Source organism: Gallinula chloropus, assembly GCF_964237585.1.
Source record: "Gallinula chloropus genome assembly, chromosome: 3".
Classification (NCBI taxonomy): Eukaryota; Metazoa; Chordata; class Aves; order Gruiformes; family Rallidae; genus Gallinula; species Gallinula chloropus.
In genome coordinates, this window is record NC_140087.1 from 56,046,081 (window position 1) to 56,070,242 (window position 24,162).

At 43.2% G+C, this 24,162-nt stretch overlaps 1 protein-coding gene across 1 annotated transcript in view; it reads right to left on the minus strand.

Moving 5' to 3' along the window:
- Window positions 1-24,162, minus strand: part of EPAS1 (endothelial PAS domain protein 1) — a 79,438-nt gene that overhangs the window by 13,949 nt on the left and 41,327 nt on the right. Inside the window, exons 2-7 of the mRNA XM_084262569.1 lie at window positions 22,003-22,193; window positions 11,439-11,590; window positions 10,764-10,848; window positions 10,148-10,266; window positions 9,839-10,041; window positions 1,104-1,210 (exon numbers count right to left, since the gene is read on the minus strand). Coding sequence (XP_084118695.1) covers window positions 1,104-1,210; window positions 9,839-10,041; window positions 10,148-10,266; window positions 10,764-10,848; window positions 11,439-11,590; window positions 22,003-22,193 — 857 coding nt within the window. The remainder of the gene's footprint in view (window positions 1-1,103; window positions 1,211-9,838; window positions 10,042-10,147; window positions 10,267-10,763; window positions 10,849-11,438; window positions 11,591-22,002; window positions 22,194-24,162) is intronic.

Here is a 24,162-nt window from a genome sequence, read left to right on the forward strand (position 1 = left end):
TCTTGCCATTGGAGTTAACGCATATTCCCTCTTCCCCTTAAGGTCAGACAGTTTTTCTTTGCTGCCACTTTTCTCTGGGAAGTACAGAAATACTTTCTGTAAGTCTGTTCGGTGGGCAATTCCCTACAGACATGACCCAAGCCGTGGGCAAAATCCCAAGGACAGAAACCTTGATCATAGCAGCTACAAGGTGTGGGGCTGGTTTAGCTTGTGAATGCCAGTCTAGGAGCTTAAGCTTTGTGCTTGTGATGAGAGCAGCAGCAGCAGCAGCAGCAATGCCCTGCGTTGATGAGGACTCTCCCATACAGTAGCTGAGTGGCTGGGAAATGACATTAGTATGGCAGCACACAGTGCTGTCCCCGCCGCAGCGCCAATGCTGAGCACACAGTCCCACGATTTAGGTGCACTAATTTCAAGACACTGTATGTATGTGAGAGAGAAAGAGAAAGAGAAAGAGAGAGAGAGGAAGTGTGGACTGCTGAAGAGAGGGAGCAGATTTTGGATCTGATCTCTGCTCCCGGCATAATTCAGATACTTTACATTAAAACCAACTAAAACTGGCAGTTCATGTAGGCATAAGAAAAACAAGAAGAGGCTGTTCCCAGCACTATATATTATCTGTGTAATGAATATTCCTTATAGAAAGTCTCCTCGCACATCTGTTTTGGGTGGGGAAGGTCATTGTTATTTGGTAGCAGAAAACAAGACATTCGAGAACACGCCACAATAAGCTCTCCTATTACTCTTTGGAGCTGTTCTTCCTGCTGAGTCCAGTGTCACACCAGAAGGATCCCACCACCACTAAACTCACTTCTCACCAGGCCTAACTCAGCTTCCCAAATCTTCAGCTGATCCTTGTATGTATTATCCCTTAGGGAGATCGGGCTGCTCCTCTCCACCATCCAAGTTCAGTTTTATTTACAACAAAAATCAGACCCTCTGGACAGAGCAGCAGCAGGTTTCGGCTAGACCAGCACGGTACCCTGTAACCCAGCGTGAACACTGTTCTCAGACAAGGCATGTTTGTATGTTCAGCTACTCCCTGAAGGACACGCAAGCTGTGTTTTGTGTGCTCTGTGAAGTGAAGTAAGCATGTGACTTACAGTTCTGGTGACTCTTGGTCATACTCTCAGAGTCCAAGGCATGGTAGAACTCGTATGCTGAACGGCCCAGCAGCTCCTCTGGATGGTATCCAATCAACTCTGTTATTCTTGGTTAAGAGAAAAACAAATATTTAAAATCCAGGTTGCCTTAGCCTTACGCTTACATGTGCAGGGCAGCTAGCAGCTCCAGTCCTTAAACTAACAGGTGTGAAACAACAATGTGAGAAATTCTGGATTTCCAAACACGTTTGGAGCTGTAGAAGACTTCCAATCACAGCCTGAAATAGTTCCTTGGTCAGAATAAACTGCACTTTAATACTACCAGAATGAAAATTCTTAGGGATGTCATCGTGGGTGATGCAAATTTTCCCAGGCCCATTGCACAGCATCTCTTCTAGAAGGTCTCAACTGGAAAACCATGGCTGACAAAGTTCTCACAAGCTGCCCACTACATGCAGAAGTTCCCAACCACCATCATTCAAAACCAAATGCATGCAAGGGGCGGGGGACGAGGTGGAGAGTGGTTAGCACAGTCGGGTTTAAAATTATGTGTATGTTTAAAAACAACCCCCGTACATATAAGGGTCAAATTGCTTCTTTGGGAGTTGCATTTAATAAAATAAAAAAGCAAGGTGAGAAGTTGAAGGCAGTTTAAAAAAAAAAAAGAAAAGCTCTTCGACTTAGTGTTTCTCAATTATATGAGAACTTCAGCATGTGGATTAGGTTACTTGGGTGACTAATCCACAAACTAAGTAGGACTTCACACAAAGAAAGCTATGATCACAAAACCTAGACTTTTTTCAGAGCCCGAGTACTTGGGCAAGGCAGGATTTCTCACAAGTTCCTGAATAAATGAAAATAGGTCATCAAACTCTGCAGATGATTTTCTCTAATGAGGGGGTGGAAGGGGTTTTTTCCTTTCCCTAAATTCAATTTGAAATACCAGCACACACAACTTTACAGGAAACATGGTTAGTACAAAAAAAAACAACCTCAAAAGCAAAGATAAATCTGCTGGGAAAACACGGAAACATTACAGTGCCCATGTTTTATAACTCCCTTGGAAAGGCTGCATCAGCCACCAACCACCACGTTTGACAGTGGCAGCGCAGCTTTTGAGAGAGACATCCTTGGGTCTGTGTTCTCCCTGGAAGGAGGACAGCGTGGCCCAGCCCTCCAGACACAAGCGTGTCTTTACAAGACAGACATGTAAATACTGTAAAACAAACAGTGCAAGAGCATGCCATTCATCTCCCAGATCCCCCTCCAGCAAGGAAGACACAGAAGATGGAGTTATTTTGTGCTCGGTTTGAACACCAAGGCATTGAGTCAGCTTTTCCCTGCCTCTGTATAGCTCGTACCCTCAGGACACCTTGTGTCTGTCACTCTGAAGACTACTCTGTGTCCTGATTTCTACCCAACGAACCTGGGTTTATGGTGGTTTAGTCGAGCGAGGGTTGTAGTTGGTTTTATTGGGTTTCCCCCAAAGACTTACTCTCCTGTTTGTGTTTACAGTTTTATTTACGCTTATGTTTAGCCCCACGAAGGGGAAATTCTTGAATCAGGTTTCAAACAGAGTTAGTTGGTTTCTTTGACTCTTCACTGACAAGCTTCTGAGCTTTTAAAGGCAAAGCAGTAACCTTTCTCTGAAACCACAATTGCTTCTTCATTTTTAAGAAAAGCAAGTTTCCCCATCAAGCTGATGGTCAGAGCTGAAACACCACGAGAAAATGACAAATACACAAGGACCACTAATAAAAGTAAGGCTCCCAAAATACAGTTGCTGCTTGCTTTCACACACTCAGCTGGGACACACTGGTGCAAGCGGCCAGAGGCTTTTGCCAGGACCAGTGTAAATACGCAGGCTTTAAAAACAGAGACTGTGGCCTTTGGTTATATAATGGCACAGTACCATAAAACCAGCCCGGTCAGTTTGGAGCTCCTTACAAAGGGAAGGCTTTTAAAATTCAGGAAGTTTAGGATTTACTCTTAATCCAGTCACTGGGAGCTGAGAGCCAAGTGGGGGTTCAGCAGGGAGAAGGAAAAGGAAGTAAAGATAACGGAGGGGGGGAGGTGGGGGGGGAACCAACACAGAGCAGCATCGTGTACCCAGCACCACCAATGCAAATCCAAAACCACCTTACAGCCTGCACGGGTGTCAACGGTGGAACTCGGAGAGCAAGCAAAAGACACACATTACAGCAGGCTGAGGGACTCTCTGCTCTTGTCATACAGAAACTGCAACCTCTACAGCATGTTGCCTCTCCCAGTCCTGTGATTCCCCTCTCGAATTGCTCCTCGCTGTTCGTAACAAGCACCCTCTCTATAAAATCACTCTTCTTGCCATTCCATGACACAGAACCACTTGTGGTGCGATCCTGCTGTGTCAACATCAAATTTAATCACATTGAATGTAATCTGGGAGGAAAGTTAGCAAGTGCTGGGTTGGTATCTTTATACTACAGCCATCTAAAAGGTCTATAGAAAGATAAAAATAGAATATCAAGGAATTACCCACATCGCCAGCCAAATCTAAACCCACACCTGGTAACAGTGAAATACTGATCAAGAGTAATTGTTTTAAAATAGTTGGGTGTTTGTGTTTTGTCTATAAATAAATCGCTAAACAGCCTCTATGCCCTTGTTAACTGGCCTGGTAGTGTGTTACCACTATTCATACTCACTACATTTCTTTTTTAAATACTCCTGGGAGGGAAAGGAGTTTTAAAAAAAAATTACAGCATGTTTATTTCTCCCATTCTAAAAAAACCCCAACAACCAAAGCCAAACCAGCTGACAATGTTTCCTAGATACATTTTTAAATCCTTCTATTTCATAAGAAACACCCTCCCTCTGAGAATTGTTAGCAGCGTTGGTTTTGGGTGCACCAACTAGCAGATCACACCCTCCTGTATTCCTCCTCTGGTGCTGCTGACTCTGAAAGCTTAAAAAATAAGAATCCCATGAGCTGCAGCTGGCCCAGGGCTGGAAATCAGCTTAGCCAATTCCATGCGGCATTACGCACCGGGGCCAAGGCGGGCAGCCATCCCCATCTCTATCACACCCACCTTGTGACTTTCCCTGAAACCCACGTGGAAGAAGCCTGACAGCATCTGGGCCAGGGGGCAGCGAGTTCTTCAGCAAAGGTCCCTCTCTGACCTCGCTTGCGCATCGCTTGGAGGTCTGCAAGTGAGGTGCACCCTCTGAACTCCACATGCTTTCCACAGGAGCCTCTTAGCAATATGAAATGTCAAGGGAATATAACAGACAACTAAGTGCAAAGGAAAAAGCATCCTACGGAGTGAAGAGGAGGAGGAGGAGTACATAACTAAGAGAGTCATAGAAATGTATATGTCCCACGGGACCAAATTTACAAATCTGAGTCCAGAACACAAGGCTTCTACTTTTGCTTAGACACCAGACAGAAAATTGCTCTTTGTGCAAGCTGTGGAATGACAAAATTGGAAAACAAACTGTGTGGTGGTTTTGGATGGCATTCCTGCCATCGTAGGCTTTGTGTTTCCTTTGCGTTTGTAAAAGCTAAACTGGTGCTAATTAGGAGGATAATAATTTTTGTTGAAGACAGGTGGGCTGAGAGGCTGTTTATTCTCCCACTAACCACTCAGTTTCTGAAAACATAGATACCTTTGAGGGATTCTTAATTTTACCAGACTGGCACTTCAGTTTTCTGAGCTAAACTTGTCACCATGATGTACTGAGGTGAAAATCTCAGAGAACACAGTAAGGAGGTGTGTGGGCAGCAGCCCTCCACAGCAGCAGCAGTTCTGTCCCAACTACGTAAGTGCCTTGAGAGCACTACAGTGTTTGTTAATATACCCCTTTCGTGGGGTGTGGAGTAATGGCAAAGGTTTGTGCTTAGGGTACACAATGGAGAAACAAGTGATCTGAACACAATTTCTAGATGAGTACAATCCTGCCCTGCATCATCTCTTTGAGCCATGGCTAAACAAACAGAGCTTGCTGCTTCAAAGGCTCCCTATCTCCTACCAGGAGGTCATCTCCTACCAGATGAGCTATTACAAATGTTTCAGTTTTTCTTAAAACTCTGTTTTTCTGTCTCTTTATAGGACTACAAAGCCTTTTATTGTATACCCTTTTTTTTTGAGTTAAACTAGTAGTGAAAGAGCCATCAGTACAGAGAAGTCAGGCTCTTTGTGAAAGGCTGCGGTAATGTTTGCTGCTCGTAAAAAAGGGAGCTGGGTATATATTCATCAGGCCGTGTGTGGACTGTGTCTGAGGGTGTGGATCTCTTAATAAAGTCTTTCTGTATTCAAACTGTTACCAAGTTATTGAAGTTAAATTGGTCTTGACGGGAATGAACAAATAAACAAAGTTATACTTACAGCAGAATGAGTTTAAAGAGGGGGGAAAAAAAGAGAGAGAGAGAGAGAGAGAGAGAAACATAACAAAGCCCAACACAGGCACTATGCCTGGGGAAAAGCACTCTACCAGCCTGCTGAAGCAGGTGGCTGGGAGGCGTGGCAGTCCTGCCAAGTACCCACATTTCCTCTCAAAAGTGTTTGTGGCTTCTGCTACTTTAACCCTGACCAATGAAAAAAAATAAAATGCAAAATCCTGAAATCCTGGGACTCCTGTCCACTCTTCAGAGGGACAGCTGGCTTGTCCTGCGTGGCAGAAAACCTAGATGGGGATGTGAAAAACTTCACCAGGACTCTGCCTCTGCTGTTCATTTGGTCTGTCTAAAGCAAAGTTCATTGATAACACAAGAAGCTGGTCGTGTTTTTTTCTTCAATATGACATACACCAAAAGCCAGTTTTGCCACATGCAGATCTTTGGCTTCAGGTATCATCACCTGACCGTTGTCTCCATGCTGCGTTTTATCCCTGAGCGGGAATGGAGGGACAGGAAATCCCTTCGAAGGCTTATTGTCATTCTTGCTCGATCTACAAATATTCCCCAAGTTTAGGTCAAATGGCAACCTGGCTTAAATCCTCATATAAGGACCTGTGTGTGCATGCTGCTGTTTTACAGGGACGTAACTGGAAGCACAATACAACTTTGTTTCCTCTCAGTGGAGCACAGCCCAGACCCCACATGTACACTCACATTAGGAGAAACCTATCTGGGACCCACACTATTGGCACTGTGCCTTCCTGCACCGCCCTGTTCTGAATTGTGATACAGCCTCCATCGCTCCCTTTTCTCCTTTACCTCTTCCATTAAAATCTTCCAATCAAGAAAAAAGCACAAAAAGAGTTTAACTAATTGGGTTTCTTGTAACTGGGAACATACAATTCCCCAAAGCAAGCCATGCCTGCAAAGTAACAAAGAACATCTGCTTTTCAGCGGGCCAGTGCCAGGGAGCTGGTTTGTGACGGAGCCTCTGGAATTGCCGCCTGTATCTCTCACCCCAAGCAGATCAGATTTGTTTCCTTACCCCTCTCTCTCCCCTCACACATGCTACCCACAGCAATTACAGGGAAAGAGCGTTTCCCTCTCCACAGCACCCCAGAAAGGTCACAGGGATGAAGGTGAAAAGCCAACACCACCTACAATGCCACGTTTACCCCTCTGCCTTTAAAACCCTGGTGACCTCCAAGACACAGACTATGGTTTCCTATTGTTATGCATAAACCATAAGACTGCCTGTGCTGGGGCACCTAAAGTAGTTTTGGGGTTCTCTATCAAATTCAGACACAGTTTTCACTTCTGTTTTGTGGGTTTCTCCACCACAGAAACAGACTGCCACTATTCCTATCTACCCATCGCCCCTGTGGGCCTGCATGGGAAGGCACACAGAGCATCAGCTATGCCAGGAAGGTAACAAAATTGCCTTTGTACAAAGACTTGCCTTCTTTTCTGACCACACCACCTCACTGGAGATCTTCCCTGACACAAAAGCATTGTGCAGCTGAACTAAATCCTCACTTGGATTATTGAATTGTGCCACTGATCAGCATTTCCGTATTATGGCTAAAATAATCCTTCCTGCAAACCATTTAGCCAAGTGGAGCAAGGGAACAGTTTGAAATCGCTCTCCAGGAATGGCTGAAGCAGGCATTTAAGAGAACAGCCTATTTTTATTATTCCTATCTCACACACCATTCTTTACAGGCTCATTGCCTTGCAAAAGCCGTTTCAAGAACAAACATATGCCACCTAACCGCTGGCAAAATATATGGGGGCTAGTGCCTCACACGTTTTAAACAAGGGGTGGCCAGCCCTGCCTGCTTCCTACCACATCTGTCCTGTATCCTCCTGAGGAAAAACCCAAAGAATCAAGGCACTTTGGGTCAGCCAACTAGCTTGTGCTAGTTTTCAGCCAGCTGGCACTTTGCACATTGCTCTGTGACAGGGACAATGACCTTTCCCTAGGGAAATGACAGATGTGAGCCTCATTTTCTGCAAGGAGGGCTACATGTGCAAGGGCAACTTTCTTTTGCACACACTTAAGATTCACGCTGAAGGTGGATGCTCCCATTAGTAAGGCCTGGCAAGGCTGCCATTCATCCAGGTCCTTCCTCAGAAGAAACCTTCAGTTTGTTTCCTTAACTGAATGCTTCAAAAATAAAAACTTAATGCTCCCTGGAAGCGGAGCTGTCCACACCAGGTGGACTGCTATGGGGATGCTCGTATCGCTGCAGAAGCCGGCTAGATGGTACCAGCCTGGAACTGGAAAGACACCGCCTCTTATAGAGAAATGAGCTGTGTCAGCCCTGCTGTGTTGCTGCGGAGAGGCCAGAGGATGTTCAGAAGGGTTCAGGCATCTGACTGGCACATGTTGCTTTTCCTCTGCCTGGATTTACATTCTTGGCATGAGCTGCTCCTTCGATGCAGTTTGTCTAGCAGCACCGAATTTGATAAGAACAGCTGAGTGTTTTGCATTTTCATGTGTCGAGTGATGTGTCGCCCGCTGGAGAGAAATCAACATCCCTCTGGGAGCAAAGAGAGAGCCAGGAGGATCTGCTGGGAAGAACCTGAGAGGTTTACAAGGTCTCTTCCTTCTCTAGCCTGGCTGGCTTTTTACAGCTTTATCATAATCTCAATGAAACGAGAATGAAACACCCAACAAAACTATCTAGTAAAAGGAAATAATCTCTGAAATCCCCTACAAGTTAAATCAGGAAGCTGTTGTATTCCACTGCGAGGTGAAAAGTTTCCCCTCTAAATCAACTCCTACTATCTGAGAGGGCGTAATATGCCATTCTTTTCAAAATAACCATGTGTATCTTCAGTGGGGTAGTACCAGTCCCTCTAATTGTCATTTATAATTGCTTTTGCATTAAGTCTGGCAGAGACATGCGAATGCTGCAGTACAGCAAAATCCAGTTACTCTCCTCTAGCCGGCTGCTGGATGCCCCGATAATTCAGAGGTACGTTGCTTTTAATAGTGGGTCACTACCATATTGTTGCTGCCTCCCCCTCCCCACCCCCAGCAGCAAAACCCTATCCATGTCTCAATATTTTAATCCTGAAAGCATTAAGGGGTGGGGGGGGTGGGGGGGAAAAGGGAGAAAAAAGGCGGGGAAAAAAAAAGGCTCTGTTATTGCGGTTCCCTCAGAGGACATTTCTAGTTAGAGCACACTTGCTGCTAAATTCTCAGAGAGGTCAGAAGAAGGTCAGTCACAAGTTTCACCCTTGTAATCTTGCTTTCATCCACAGCTGCTAACACTGCTAGTTTGTATGGTTGCTTCATCACACTGTTTAAAATAATAATCTTACTTGGAACAAGTGTTTTTAAATCCTCTGGAGGGTGAAAACCAAGATCTCTATCCTGTAATGAAATGTGATCACACATATAACCCCACTGACAACCCTACAGACCTCAGCAGGTTTGGTATCTCTGAATTTCAGGAGATCAGTTTGATTAGACAGAAAACTTCACGCTCAATTCAAGGATGATCTCCCAAACTTACAAACACCAAACCTACAGCCATGCAGACAGGACTTTTTGGAGAAATCGGGAACAGGAGAACACTGCATGGGGAGGGATCTCCGGCTCACTCACATACAGAGAAGATGGTTACTATAGTATGTAGACAGGGAGAAGAGGCAGATGGCATGAAATGTCATGGAGATTCCAGGCAGGTGGAGCCTAGAGGGATCTCAATTTTTTCCTCAGAAGAGGGAAGTGTGGGGAGTGGAGGACAGAGCCTATAGCTGGATGCAGTATCTTCCCCTCCCCTTCATTTTGCCACTAAAAGGAGCAGGCAGATAATCAGCAAAGGTTGTTTGCTTTTCATTGAGCAAGAGACTGCAACTCCGCTTCAGAGCTGCAGATGCTTTGGATGCCTTAGCAATTCTTGGTTCATCTAGAGCATAGATAGCATAGTGCTTTCCAGCTAACCAGTAATAGCATCCTGGGCCAAACCAACTGTAAGACAGTCCTTGACTAAGGTCCATAAGGCATGTTGTTTGAGACATTCTCTAAAAAACATGAAAAGAATTCCTGTGTAATCTACAGGTTGTTAAAAACCAAGAAGCTAATGCTTACAGCTCTAAGTTGCCTCATCATCTGCCAGTGAACTTGAATTCCCCACTCAACAGGAGGACGGAACACATCAGGAGTACCATTTTGCCTACACTGAGCTTTGAGATGGATTAAGCAAGCCACTAGACAGACGTCTTGGTAACAGACTGTACCTGCTTCCAGTCCTTGCTGACCAGGTCAGCATGAGGCATTTGGAAGGACCAGTTGTTCTGTTCAGGAAGATAGAAACACCTACAGTAAGGGAACATCAGTGGAGTTTACCTGTCATCACAGTAGGTAAATTTCATGTCCATGCTATGGCGACTCAGGAAGGTCTTGCTGTCCAGGGGGATATCAATGTTTGAAGGATGCTGAATCGGCTCACACATTATTATAAGGCAGGTGAGAAGAGGCTCTTTGTACCCACACAGAGTGTGAGGAGGGCAAGTGTTATACACTTTAACTTGTCCGGTGCAGTGCAAAACCTGAAATAATGGGTTTTGAATGAGAAACAAACTTATAACACACTTTCTCTACACACCAAAATGTCCTTTAAAATCAAACCCACTTATTCTGGCTCAAAAGTAGTACCTTCCACGTGGCAGACTTGAGGTTAACAGTTCTGCCTCTGTTGGTAACAGTGCATTTCATCCTCATGAAGAAGTCACGCTCAGTTGACATCTCTTTGCTTTTCTTTCCAAAGCCCGGGCCTGTGTAAGAAAAATGGCAAATGAGTTTCCTCAGTCCTGCTTCTGGATTTCTTCTACTTATAAGCATGAAGGATGCAATAGAAATAACAGGCTCATTCTCAGATCATTTAGCTGCAGAGACCATCAAAGGTGCATGGACCATTGAAGAGCGGTTTGCAGAGCTCCGACCTAAAACTTTAAGTGGAACTTAAATAGGACTTTATGTATTTAAACCTGTGGTTTTAGCTTGCAGCACATAATTCTTTGCAAAGCATTACAAGTGAAAACATTATGCCTGCCTTAACTTGATGAAAAGAAAACACTAAACAAACAGTTCTTGGTGCTATCCTATTCAAGCAGTATTTGGCAAACCAAAACAAATCTGCAAATCATTGAATAACAGTTAATGATTAAAAATTCCCTTCAGCAGATCCCTTTAACAGATATCTACCTCTACCCAGTTACTCCATTTGATTATTTAAAAAACATAACAGCGACTTGTGTATTTTCATTATTACCATTTTTCAGACTCAGATTCTCTCGAATTTCTTCGTGGTCACATGGATGAGTGAAGTCAAAAATGCTGTGTCCAGTTAATTCCACCTGTGGAGAAGTAGGAACTGTACTTAGCCAAATAAAAGCAGCTGATAGCATTTATCTGTTATTAAATACCACCTAGTCAGATGAAACTGGTCACTGGAACTCAGTGCACTTGACAGGATGCTCAGACACATCCTGTGACCGACCCCTTGTTTATCCTATGTGTAGCTCCTCATTTCCCCACCCAAACAAATCTTTGGATTTACCCACTGCAGTTAACAGCACCACAGGCTATTTTCAACACAGGAGGAACCTCCCCAATCCACAAAGCAGAAAAGGGGGGGGGGGGGGCGCAAAGTGCAGCTCTGTCCCCTCTGTCTCATAGTCTAAGGAACAAGTTGAATAAACACCTGTTCTCCTCTCCAGAGGAATACAAGTTTGCAGTCACCAAAAACACTGCAACTTTGATAGAAAGGGAGAGGGGGGAAAACCCCCACAGTTGTCTGTAGTGCAGAGTATCTGCCAGAGAAATAAGACATTTTATTTCCAGTCTTTTTTTGCTGGGACATGCTGCTGTTTTTCTGCATTGAGGCATCGGACTCGTTTCTAGGAATTGTGTTACAAAGACAGGAAAGTGTCAGTGAACAAGGTACCTGGGTGAGACCCATGTATTTGTTGACATTCTCTGACAAAAAGATCATGTCTCCATCCTGTGTCACCACGGCAATAAATCCCTCCAAAGCCTTCAGGTACAAGTTGTCCATCTGCTGGTCTGCCTCTAGTTCATTCTCGGTGTCAGCACATACTGGGAAAAAAAGCAAGAGAAGCACGTGAAGGCTGCAGCACCTTAACCAGCCTTGCTCAGTCCAAGCACACCCAGTTACAAGGCAACAAAAATATTTTTCTGCTGTTAAAACATCCTTTCCACAACCCCTTCTGGTGGGGCCTTCTGAGCGGTGTATGGAAAGGGATGTCCTCAGCACTAGGAAGGCAGGAGATATTTTTCCTAACTCATTGGCAAATGCCATAGACCCTCTATTCACCTTGAGCGTCCTTCTGCAAGACCTGTTTTCAGTATAACACCTGGACAGTGAAGCACATCATCTTCACACACATTCTTTTGGCCACAGACAACCTCTATATCTCCCAACTGGCACAAGGTACAGAGCAAACCTTACAGAAGTTAAGTTAGTTTGTGCAGTCCCAACAGACCTCTAACAAAAGACTTTTCCATCAGGTCAGGCTTTCTTAGTTAAAATACAATTCCTACATAGTGTGCCTAATAGACCTCTCCACTCATGGAGATGTGTTAACACTACCTTTTAGCAGAAAAAGTAGAAAACCACTCCCTTGAAGTCCTTTGGTGAGAATCTCTCTTTCATCCCATCCCAGTATTCCCGGGAAAAGCACAGTCCCATCCCACTGGCATCTGCTTTTTCATCTGCAGACATCAGAACTCCCTACGTGCCCTCGGATGGTGATGCCTTCGGTGTGCATGTTCCACACTGCTCATCTCCCGTGGTGGAAGGCATTAAGCAGGCAGAACAGCAGGGAGGGATGGGAAGACACTGCTGCTCCTAATGGCAGTGACCTAAGTGTCCACTCAGCACACTCTTGCCTTCCCTTCTACACTTCTGGGCATGTTTCAGCTCTGTGGATAAGCTGCCTGCAGGAGATGACTAGTAATGAAAAGGTTCTGTGTAGGAACTGGCCCATTAGTTTCGTGACATGTTTTACACGAAACTTCTGGGATTTTTTGGGTTTGATTTTTTCTTTTACAAAACTATTTACAGATATCACCTCTGGTTTGTGTACCTCAGACACGCTGTGGTGAGCTTATCTTTGCACAGTTTTGTCAAGTTAGCCTCCACGTTGGCTATCAGCCACTGCAAATGCGTGTAGTGGTGAGGCTCTGAATTCAGGGGAAGAAAGCAAGCAAACAAACAGAAAAATCCCGCCCTGACTGTCTCAGAAAAAAGAATAACCACTTCAACCACACACTTGCTGAATACACAAGACCATGGGTTAGTCCCATCTAGATGAAAGGTGCTCCATAGTCCAAGGCAGCGGTGATGACGCAAGAGAAGCTGCAGCTCTGCTGCTCCCCGTGCCCCTCAGGAGTGCTCCAGCTGTTATTGCATCAGCCTTATTCGCAAAACCAGCGGGGCTCTTCAGCCAGTCTCCTGGAGAAGCTGCTCTTTGTTGGTCAAACGTTGCAATATTTGCATACAGTTTTTGTTCTCTAGTACACTCCTGCTAGCACTTAAGAGGAGCATTTAATTTTTGTTCTTTTCCTCTTTGAAAGAGCACATTCATCATTTCGTTTCATGATTCTTGTCAAAATACTCACTTTGGAAGAAGTCTAGAAGCAGAAATGGGGCACTGCTTTGTAAAACATTATTAGAAGTGGTTTGGGTTTGATTTTTTTTTTTTTTGTTTGATACGGAAGAGGCTGAGCCAAATTAATGCATTTTTTCTTTAAAGTATTAATGAGTTCTGGTTAAAGAATGCCTTTGATCTGTGTACCTCCTGCAACTGCATCTGCTAGTGCCTAAGGATGGACAGCAAGCAAACACAGAGGGATGAACACTTCCAAGCAGAGCCCTCTGAGCTGCTGTTTGAAACAGATGAGTGGTGACTAAAGTGATGCTGGCTGCTGCATCTACATCCTCCTGCTCCTCAAAATCCCTCCCTGGCTGGCAGCAGCCCATAACCCATCATGTGAGCAAGGGAACGAACGGGACTCAGCCCCAGAGCCACAGGGTGCACTGCGCTTCTCAGTGCGATCGTTTGGTAGCAGGGAAGACAAGATGTTCTCTGGAGATGACCAGCACAAACTGGGGATTTATCATTCCATGCCCCTGTGTTCTGCAATTCTAAGTACAGATACAGGGGACTGGCACTCCTCAGCACAAAGCAACTGACTTCAGGAAATTGCCTCCGGCCTAGCATTTAAAAACAGAAAATACACAACAATATATTTGAATAGTATGCACTTTGACCATAATGACATTTAGGGAAGGGGAAAAAAAAGAAGAGAGAAAGGTAAGTGACCATCTGCTCCCAAGCTTGTTTCTGCTGTGTAAAGAATGTCAAGGGTCTTTTTTTACTTTTCCGGAAGCAAACAAATGGTTTATTCAGCAGGGATCATGGCTACAGCCCAAGACAATCAGCCAAGTGTGGGTTCAGTGAAAAAAAATGACTTTTCAGCTCTAACCCCAGACCCTCCTTTCCATTTTTTTCCCCAGCTCATTAAGTTTGCATTAACAAAACATGACCATTCAAAGGCAGGAAGGCTATTCAAAGCATTTGTATTCTTAAATGCCTCCAACAGTGAAAGACAAACACTTTACTTGTATTATCAGATGATTAAGTTTGCTTTTCCATGTATATAAATTATATTACTTATACACACAGAGAACATAGGATCACTCACATCGGGACTGCAAGTTCAAACCCTTAATGTCCTAGCTGAGTCCAGCACTTAAAAGACACAGTCAGCTTTCAAGCACACAGTTACCGGGTTTTGTAGGATCCAAGTTCAACTTTTAAAAATTAAAATTACCTTCATCCAGCTGGAGGCATCTGTGATGTGGGCTGGGAGGATGGAGGGAAGAGGGTCTGTGCTGCTGTTCACTCCCTCTCACATAAGCACGAAAAGCATGACACCAAGGTGTTTTGCAGACACCCCCCAGCTTCCCTGGTAACTCGGTAAGCCCCAGTGCATCCCCTCCTTCCCTCTCAGCAGGCAAGGGGAGCCAGCAAATTCATCTTTCTTGTAGAACTTAATAGGGCACACTCACATTTCAGACAGAGTGGCCATATGAAACTGTAGGCACCACTGGGCACATAAAGGTAGGTGACACTCCCGGGGCCACTCTTCTGCTACTGCTTGTCTATCCCTTTCTTGTCCCCCATGAGCATCCTCCGGCAGCTGCCCAGGGAAGGGGCAGGGATTGGGGCATGCACCAAAGGTGCTCGCATCTTCTGATGTCTCCAGGTTCTTTGTGGCGGTTGCAAACACAGTCCCAGAGGGTGACATCTGGGCTACACCTCTGAGACATATTGGCAACCTGAAGAATCTTAGTCCACAGCAAAGAAATGTGCTGGGCATCACTGTGGGGACCCTGGTACACGCTGTATCAGGTAACAGTATGATTATAGCAATATAAAAACATAAATACAAGACCCTCATATGGCTGCAGTTACAGCATTACAGGTTGTTCCTACACAGAGGATATTCATGCACAGTAGGAGACTGATAGATCAGAAGCAATTCAGTGATTGCCACTAGCAGAAACCCGGTTGGCTTTAGAAAGAATCTCTTTTGCAGAAGAAAACCAAGTAAAGCCATCGCTACTGCAAGCTGCTCCCAGAAATCCCTGGTGTCTTCAGCACACAAAATTTCAGCTTCAAATGGAAAATGTTTGAGAAAGCTGGGACCAAACAGAAGTAGGAGGTTAGCATGAGGAGGCACTGGGGCAGAACCTGGTTTCCAGTAGGTCTGAGGTCACTTTATCCATGTAGTGGCACTCCATATAGACTTGCCAGAATTTTCCAGGTCTTAAAGAAAGATAACCACAGACTTCATGTTCTAGGTATAGGTTTTGTCATCAGCACTGATTTTCAAAATAGCTGCCAACTAAATTTTGAACTAAGGATGCATTTCTTTTTTTTCCCCTGCAATTTTTTCCATGTCTATTAATGGGAGTATCCAGTTCAGGCACCATGACAGTGGAGCTGGGAGACTGGACCGCACCGATGCCAGTTTATCCATAAATTAATAACACATTCAGCAGAATGAAGTACTGTAATATTATTGTTCATATTATAGTTACATTTATGGATCCCAGCCAAGATTGTGCTCTTGTAGCACTAGGAAGCCCACAAAAGAGGGAGAATCCCTGTCTAGCTGATACTGAGAGATCCTGAAACACATCAGAGCTGCAGAAAAGTGCTGTGGCCTCCCTGGGGCGACTGTCAGAGCTACAGCAGAACCAGGAACAGAGCAGCCATGTCCCAGTTTGATGGGTGATCATCCACTGTCCACTATGCCCCAAGGCAGCATTTCTTGGTTTCTATTAAGTTTTGCAAAAGTATTTTCCAGTCTATGCTTCATTAAAAGTGTGAGAAATACTTTTCATCAGCTCTATTTTGAAATTTTTTCTAAGCAAGAAAGTAGAACTTATTCATCAACAAGAAACTTTGAACTGTAATGGCAAATGCTTATTGCAATGTTTATGATAACCTTTTATGCTAAAAATAGCTCTTGTAAACAAGCTTTGATTAATTCCCACTGCCAGGATGTGCACTGTTCCCGAGTTTAAGAACACTTTTTCCGTAGATGCTTGCTCATTTCCTTCAGTCCAACCTCTTGGAACGAGTCTGAAGGCTCAAAAATCAGGCTCTCCTCACAAGAAGTAACTGCTCAGGTATAAACAAATCTACTAGCAAACAGCCTATACCCCTCCCTCTCAACACCTTTGATCTGACTCAAAAGGGCCTTTCTTTGGTTGCTTCAGAGGTAGAAGAGGTTTTACAGGAGGTCATACCATAACTGCTATAGTATTTTGATGGCTTTGTCTCTAATCCTGGATCCTATGAGTACCAGAAAGTTGCTTGGATATTGTGCATTACAGACACCAGGCTATAGCTGCCACTCCTGAGGAGGGCTGGAAAAACTGCCCCATGGTGGTAAGCAGAACTTAGGGAAGATCTAACAGCAGCTCCATCCTGCCCCAGAGAGAGCAGCTTTGAGAGAGACTTGGCTTTTCCTGGTTTCTTGTTTTGCATCAAAGTGACTGATTTTTTTTTTCTTTTTTGGTTTTTTTTTTTCATCTTGACAGGGCAGTACATCCTGTTCAAGGGGATATTTTCAATGTGTTCAATAAAAGGTTTCAATTTAGATACATCAAGAAAAAGCTACTCTTAAAACTTGAAGCTTCCTGAAGAGCTCTTATCTCCAAGCACACAAGTAACTTTGATAAAGAAAACACTTAGACTGGTGGAGTTTCAATTGCAGAGTTTGTATCTAGCCAAATCATTCAAACCCTGCTCCCAGGAAGCTGCTTTGAGTCCTGCAGCCAGTGGTGTTGCATGGCAGGACACAGCACCCCATCAGACCAGGCTTCCTGAGCCCCAGGGGATCTTCTAGTGCATCTTCCCAGAAAAGGGACGCCACTTCAAGTGGCTCAAGCACTCAGCACCCGGCTCCACTCTCATTCCTAACAGCATGATTGGCACAAAACTATTTTTCCAATTTAATAAAAGCAAACAAGTAGACATGCTATTTTTAAAGCACTGTTCTATGCCACAATGGTCTGAGATTAGATGCAGCTTGTCCAGACATTCAAAAACAATGCCCACATCGCTTCTCCCTACAGTTTTGTCCTCTCCCTTGAAAGCCTAGAGAAAAGCTATTTTTTCCCTTCTGCTCCCTGCTGGTTTTCCGGCTCTGTTGGCTCCCTCCCTTGAAACAACTTCACACTGGCTTCCTCGTGGCCTCCCTTCTCCCAAACAACTTCCCGTCTGCTTCCTTGTTCCCTCCCCATTTCTGCTGCTGTCTGCCTGCCCAGGAGCAACTCCCACCCAGTTTCCTTTGCTGGATCTCTGTAGAGAAAAGACAACCGGCTGACCACACAATTGGGATGGGATTAAAGCAAACTGATAAAATTGTGTTTGCCTGATTAGCCTGACTACAAAGTCTGTAGTCCTGGCCTGCAGAAACTCACTGGTACCAAAGGGTTCTGGTTCCTGTAATGCCTTCAGCATCGGTGTGCTCCACATAAACACTGAAATTTATTGGCACCACACACTAATGCCCATACAGGGCATTAATTCCTAAAGTGGATTCTCCTCCTTGTGTTCAGGCAAAGAGAGACTAAGGCAGCCTTGGCAACGGCCACAACGTTAGCTGTTAACCAAGACAGCCGTTCTTTAGCAAAGGACAGTTATTAGGCTAATGTACTAGCTATATTAGAGAATAAGAGAAGTACTGCTATCAATTTTTCTGACTATACTAAAGGACCTAAGATTCCCAAATCCAAAAGGTTCGCTACTGATAAGCATCAAACAAGTCTATTTTCAGCAGCAACTTCATGGGACCAAAACCTTTACTTGAAATTAACAAAGATCAGGTCTAAATTTATCCCAAACATTTGAATGTGACGATGGCAAAAATGTATTATGCCAACAGAATTAGGAGACATCTTGAAACATATTTAAGATGATCATAATTACATGATATTTCTACTTAGCATTCCAATTATACCGCGTACTGTTCTGTGCACAACATGGAAACAGTATTATAAAGCCATTGTTTCAGTTTGCTTCCTGTGATACTAATCTCAATCAGGCCGTCAGACGAACAGCCTGCACTTCTAAATCTTAAAGGCTTCCTCTCCAACATTCCCACACAGAATTGCCTACTGTGAAAATCAAAGGGAAACATGTTACTAAGTAAAGCAGCAACTTTTATAAAGCAAAACCTGGTATTTTTTACCCTTTTGAACTCTGAGATATACAACCAGCTATTTCCTATTATGATAGGATACAAGGGCCAAGCTCAGGCCCCGCAGCGCCTGGAGGAGACGTGCACCCTGCAATCCAGAAGCCAGGATTTTCAGAGGCACGTAGCGGGAGAGCTCTCAATGAGGGCTCAGATTCACGGGCTCTGCCATTCACCTGCTGGAAGAATGTGGGCATAGATCTCCCTAGGTCTTGGCTTCCCAACAGATAAATAATCATTATGCAGACACAGCTAGTAAAACAGCCCTATTCCGAGAGAGGGAATAATAGGAAGGGCCATGAGACACTCGATGCCAGCGGACTGAGGCTGGCAAGTTGCCTACAGCCATCTCTGAAATGCCTTTTGGAGCATCAGTTTGCAGAAAGCTGAGGATGCAGTCCTGGGGAGGCCCTTGCACTCTCTGCTCCCAGCAAAGCGGCCATGAAACGGAGAGATGTGTTCACGTTTGAGAACCATGCCCACAAACAGTAATATAAAATAAAATCTGGTAGATTTCAATCAAATAAATAATAAATAATGAAAATGTTAATCAAGGGGTGCTTTTCTCTTTACTACCTTTTGAAGCATTTTTCAAGTTGCACTACAAGCTTGCTTTAGTGACATTGTATATATACATAAATGAAGTAAATGTTATTTTAAAATCCTAATTAAAGACAGAACAAATGCTCCCACTTAACTCCAGTTTACACAAAGTGTCTAGCCCAAATAATCAAAACTGTTTCCATGAAGACAACATAAAGCAAAGGGTGGGGGTCTGTGAGCTGGTTCAGGTGTTCACTTCTCACGCACGCTGCCATTCCCCACCTCCCCCAGTTCACCTGTCAGAGGTGACACAGTGCACCCCCGTGCTCCCCATCAGTTGCATCAGGCTCCTCAACTGCAACGCAGAATTAACGGCCAAATTCCAGTCTGCTAAAGATGCATGTGAAACAGGGGCAGCTTTGCTTGGGGCTCAGAAAAGGTTTAGAGCAAAAGTGAGAACAGAGCTTGGACAGGCATCACACAAGCCCAGCATCTGTTTGCTCCGTGCTTTTCTGAAAACATAGTGAGCAGCAACCTTCTTTATCTGAGACCCAAAAGCTTACTGAAAACCTATCGCTCTGAATTAAGTCGGGTGGCCTTCTTGTGAAGCTGGTGTCTTTATACATGTAGACTGGCATTATTCAGAAGCCCTCCACCAAAGACTTAAATTCTGCTTTTTCAGGAACAGATCAGAAAAACAGCACCTGTCAAATACTAGCAGTATTAAGCAACTATTGTACAGCAATGGTATTAATCAGTCCTGAAAGGCATTTCTGGCTCACCTGCCAGAATTTTACAGCTTTGTCTCCTGAGAGCAAAGAAACCCAGTTCTCAACCTGATAGAGATTTAATTTGGCCAGAGCCGTACTCTGCACCTGTGAATCTCAGGAGTCTCAGCAAGTGGAAACTGCTGGGTAGTTGCATGAGGACAAAATAATACTCTGAAGTTAGTATTCTTGTAATGATAATGTAAGTTCTCTCTCTGATGCCACCTTATGCCTGATAAATTTTATCTTTTGAATATTCACCAGTCTTGTTTAGCTTGGCTAATTCAAATGTTAGCTGTACTCAGAAGAATGTAAATACCAGACAAGGCCTTCACAAGCAAACTAGTTCTCTGGCATGAGTTCTTTCATTTCAGTCTATTTTCACTGTCAAAAAAATACACCCAGCTCTTCCAGAAAATCAGTTAATTTCCTCAGAATAGAAGCACTAAAGATTTTAAAACCTTTATGTATATCTCCAGCATCTAAAGATGCAGTGATGGACAAATCTGCATTTGACTAACACGCCGATTTGAAGAGAGGACTTAATCCAAGTCAGTGCTTAGACTGGGAAAGAACATCAGATTTAAGGCTAAGCAAATAACTGACAGAGAAAGGCTGAAATATTAAATCACAGCCTGACACTAGTACTGTAACATTTCATTTCCAGATTCCTTTCTAACTGCTGGGAACTGGTGATACTTCAAAAGAATGTAAATCAGCTATGTGTATCACACTGTTTTTCAAACACTGCCACAGAAAAAATGTGTATTATACATATATACTGAGTTGTAATCACAATCAAGTTGTGTAAGCCTAAGCCTTAACACTACAGAAGCACTAAAACAAATGTCTGTCTTATCTGTTGATTTTTTTCCTCACCAAGAAATTTATTTGAAAAGGTTCACTATAAACTTAGCAGTTTGCAGGTGAGCAAATGTCTTTTCTGATGCTGACAGCATCAAACTATTTCATGTCACGTTTCACAGAAACACACATTACTTCTATTATCTGCCAAAGCCCTTCAGAAGTTTGCTTTTCCTACACTGTGCCAGTTTCTAGTTGTGTCACATAAGTATTTGAAAAGCTGATGCTGAGTTTTTCTGAGAAAGTTATGAACAAATTGCCTTGGTCTATGGCACATTTAAGAACATTCACCTATTTATGCAGCTTCAAGTGTTAATTAGACAATTAAATCAGAAATGATTTCCAGGCACTGCCCAGCAAATACACTTTTATTTTCACAGAAGTAAGTGTAAAAATTAGATTCTATAAGCTAAGATGAAAATACCCACGTTTTATATAATAATCTTAGCAGAACAAAAAATAGCTCGGAAAGCTAGGAAGTAGAATTGAATTTGTCACATCTTTCAGATTAACCAAGAGCATGCCCTGCCACAAAATGAGATACTTCCTAATAGCATTTATTAAAGTGATTGTTACGGTATGACTCAACTTTTCTAAAGAGAGGAAGCGCCATCGTGACCTTGTTGGGAGTTTTGCCATTAATGAAGGAAAAGATCAAATTTTGGGTTTACCTTTCGCAAGCAATGCAGGCACTGTTCTGCTAACATATTCTCAGCACTTAAGAGGTCACCGTATAAAATGTTTCTCCCAGACACATCACTTATTCCCACTGATCTTACAGGCTGCTCAAACCAGAGATTTCCATCTAAGTGACTATTCAAATACAGGTGCAAAATAAGAATATTTTTTAATTGTGGTGGTTTTTACAGGCTACGAAAATGATACTGGTTCAAATTTCCTACTAGTCCAACTTGAGCAAGCTTCTCATTATATAGAATCTATTCATGTCAAGTATTTAAAAGTTGTTTGTTTTAGCACTCTCAGTCTACTTCATCATAAACAGTCTACCTACTGCTCATTGCTGCCATATTAGCACAGTCAGCCATTTCTAGCAAAGCACTGGACTTGCAGAACTTCCCAGCTGCCTTTTGTATGTGCTGGCACAACCACAGTAGCCATCCCAAATTAAAATTTATTTGATTCAGTTTGGAAGCTTAAGATGTATGCTTGAATTCTGACTAAACACTTAAAAGTTTAAAGTATTGTAACTGAAAATTCAAGAATTTGGAGAGGGTTTTGTTTTGGTTTTTTTTTTTTTTTTTTAAGAGAGGCAAAACTGCATCAGTTGTTATTTTGGTAATGATGACCTTGCATGACTAATATCACTCAGATTTTTTGATCCCACTTAAAATACGCATAATTCTGATGGGGAAAACCCCCCAACCACCAATCTATCTACAAATCTGTCTGTATTCTCACAACACAAGCAGTTGTGTCCTGTCCTCACTTTATGCCCCAGTACTCAGTGAAGAACACGCACAATATTACCAGGCTGCCATCAACTAGCACTGAGAACTTCTTTCAGACAGATCTTACCTGAAGACAGAAGCTTGTGAGTACGTAGGAAGCTGATTGCCAGGCGCATTATGGAGGCTTTATCCAGGTGGGAACTGATGTTGTGGGGTAGGGGCAGCTCATGTGCCAGTTCATAGAAGACTTCAGTCTCTTTACTTCTTCTGCATCTTGCTGCATCTCTTGATTTTTCCTTCCTCCGTTCGGAACTGCTCCTGGTAGGCAAAAGAGGGAAAGAAAAAAACAGCTCTTCAAAATGCAATTCATTAATTGAGAGAAGCGTTTGCAAGAGTAAATCTTGTCAGCAATGAATCCATTCTGTCAACTGGTTTAAATTAATTGAGTAGATGTTAGTATCTATTTGCTCCTTTTAAAATGGGAATTAGGAAGGGAAAGGGCTCCAATTCCATACAAGCCAGGCTTTGGACACCCTGAATCCCTGTTAAGTGTAACAGGATCTAGATCTGCCTTTGGCAAGAGATTTGAAATGAAATAGCAAACTATTATTCCTGGGATTCAGGAAATGTTAAGAATAAAAATTGTTCGTTCAATCTAAATTGATTTACTGTCTTTCTTAAAGCTGCAAGAATTACTGTGCTCGTGGCCATGTCATAGATATTTCAATGTCATAGTTTCAACAGCTGTACCCCTCATTAAAATAAAAGTAATAATAGGGTATTGAACTATATTTGTATATACAACTGTCTCAGCTCTTAATTCAACACTACTTTGGAAAACCACCTTTTCTTGACCACGAAGTATACAAAATGGGAAAGAAAATACTGTTGGTTGCAAGAAACCCCTCCTTTGTAGAAGCTATTCTAATTTAATCACCATCTCTCCATTGTCTATGAAAATAGACTCCTTCTTGAGCAAAATAACATAACCCATAGGGCCAGGCCAGCCTCCTTCAAACTGTGCAGTGAACAGAAGAGCAGGAAGTAATGAAGGGAAAGGTATTTTATGAAGCAAATATGCAAAATTAAGCCACCAAGAGACTTAAGGCTAAATTTAACTTTCAAGGAAAAATAAGGGCTGTATGTATAATGGATTTGGGATAGGACAGTTTTTATAAAGTCCAAATCTTATCCCGGAATATGAAGAGCTTGGCTCCATTCAGAACCACCAGCCATCTCAACCCCACCGTACCTCTGCAGATACTGTGAAGTTTCCTTCACTTGCACAAGTTCAGGTTTCACACCTTCGACACGCCAACACAGAACACATTTCTTTTTCAGGCAGAATCCTGCAAACTGTGCAGCTTGGATGAGCACAGAGCAGGGTGTGGAAAAGAACAGCCCCACTGTTTTTGCTGTTGGGGCCACACATTCATTTCTAGAATCGCTAGTGGCACCTCTCCATTTGCAAGGCCGCCTAAAAATGAAGCATCTTACAACCTGCTTTTTCCAATGTCAGTATAAAATAATGAGCCTATAAACTTAGGATGGATCAGCAACACGAAAAAAATCCTATAAAAACAGGATGTTTCAATAACTATATTTCATCATCATGAAGATGATGAGGAAAACAAATATTAATCACATCATTTAATCCTATAAACTATTTCAATCATTTCTGGTCTCATAAAAAAGATAAAAATATTAATACATTCTAAAGAAGCTGACCATTTCCAGAAAAGCTACTGTCTGCAAAAGCTTCTACCATGGAAATCACAGGTAGCTTCATAAATTGGAGAGTAGGAAAAATACCCAGGGTGCGTGTTAAACGCTAATAGTAAAGTTACAGTAAGGTGTTTGCAGGGCCCCAGGCAAGGCTGGACATTCAACATCATCATCCAAAGCAGAAATGTGCTCACAGCACATGAGTAGAGTCCTCGTGCTGCAATACACTTGGGGATCAGATAGGTGCTCACCAGTGGGTGTGCTAACAGGGCAAGGGGCCTCATAAATGCTTGCGGTATCGTCTCAAGATCCGTGATCAGCCCTCAGCAAACCTCTTTCACAATTATTTTGCTCGAGGTGAATATTTTCTCATATGGCATCTGTTACAGGAGGTATGCACGGGATGAGACATACACACATTGCAGTACACAACAGCAGGATCCAACTTTAGGAGCAACTTAAGGGACACCGCTGGAGCAAACACTGGCCAATCTAAGCTTGAACATAAAGGATCAGATATTCACAAGGTGATACTAACTCATAACTTTTATCCTTGTCAAGT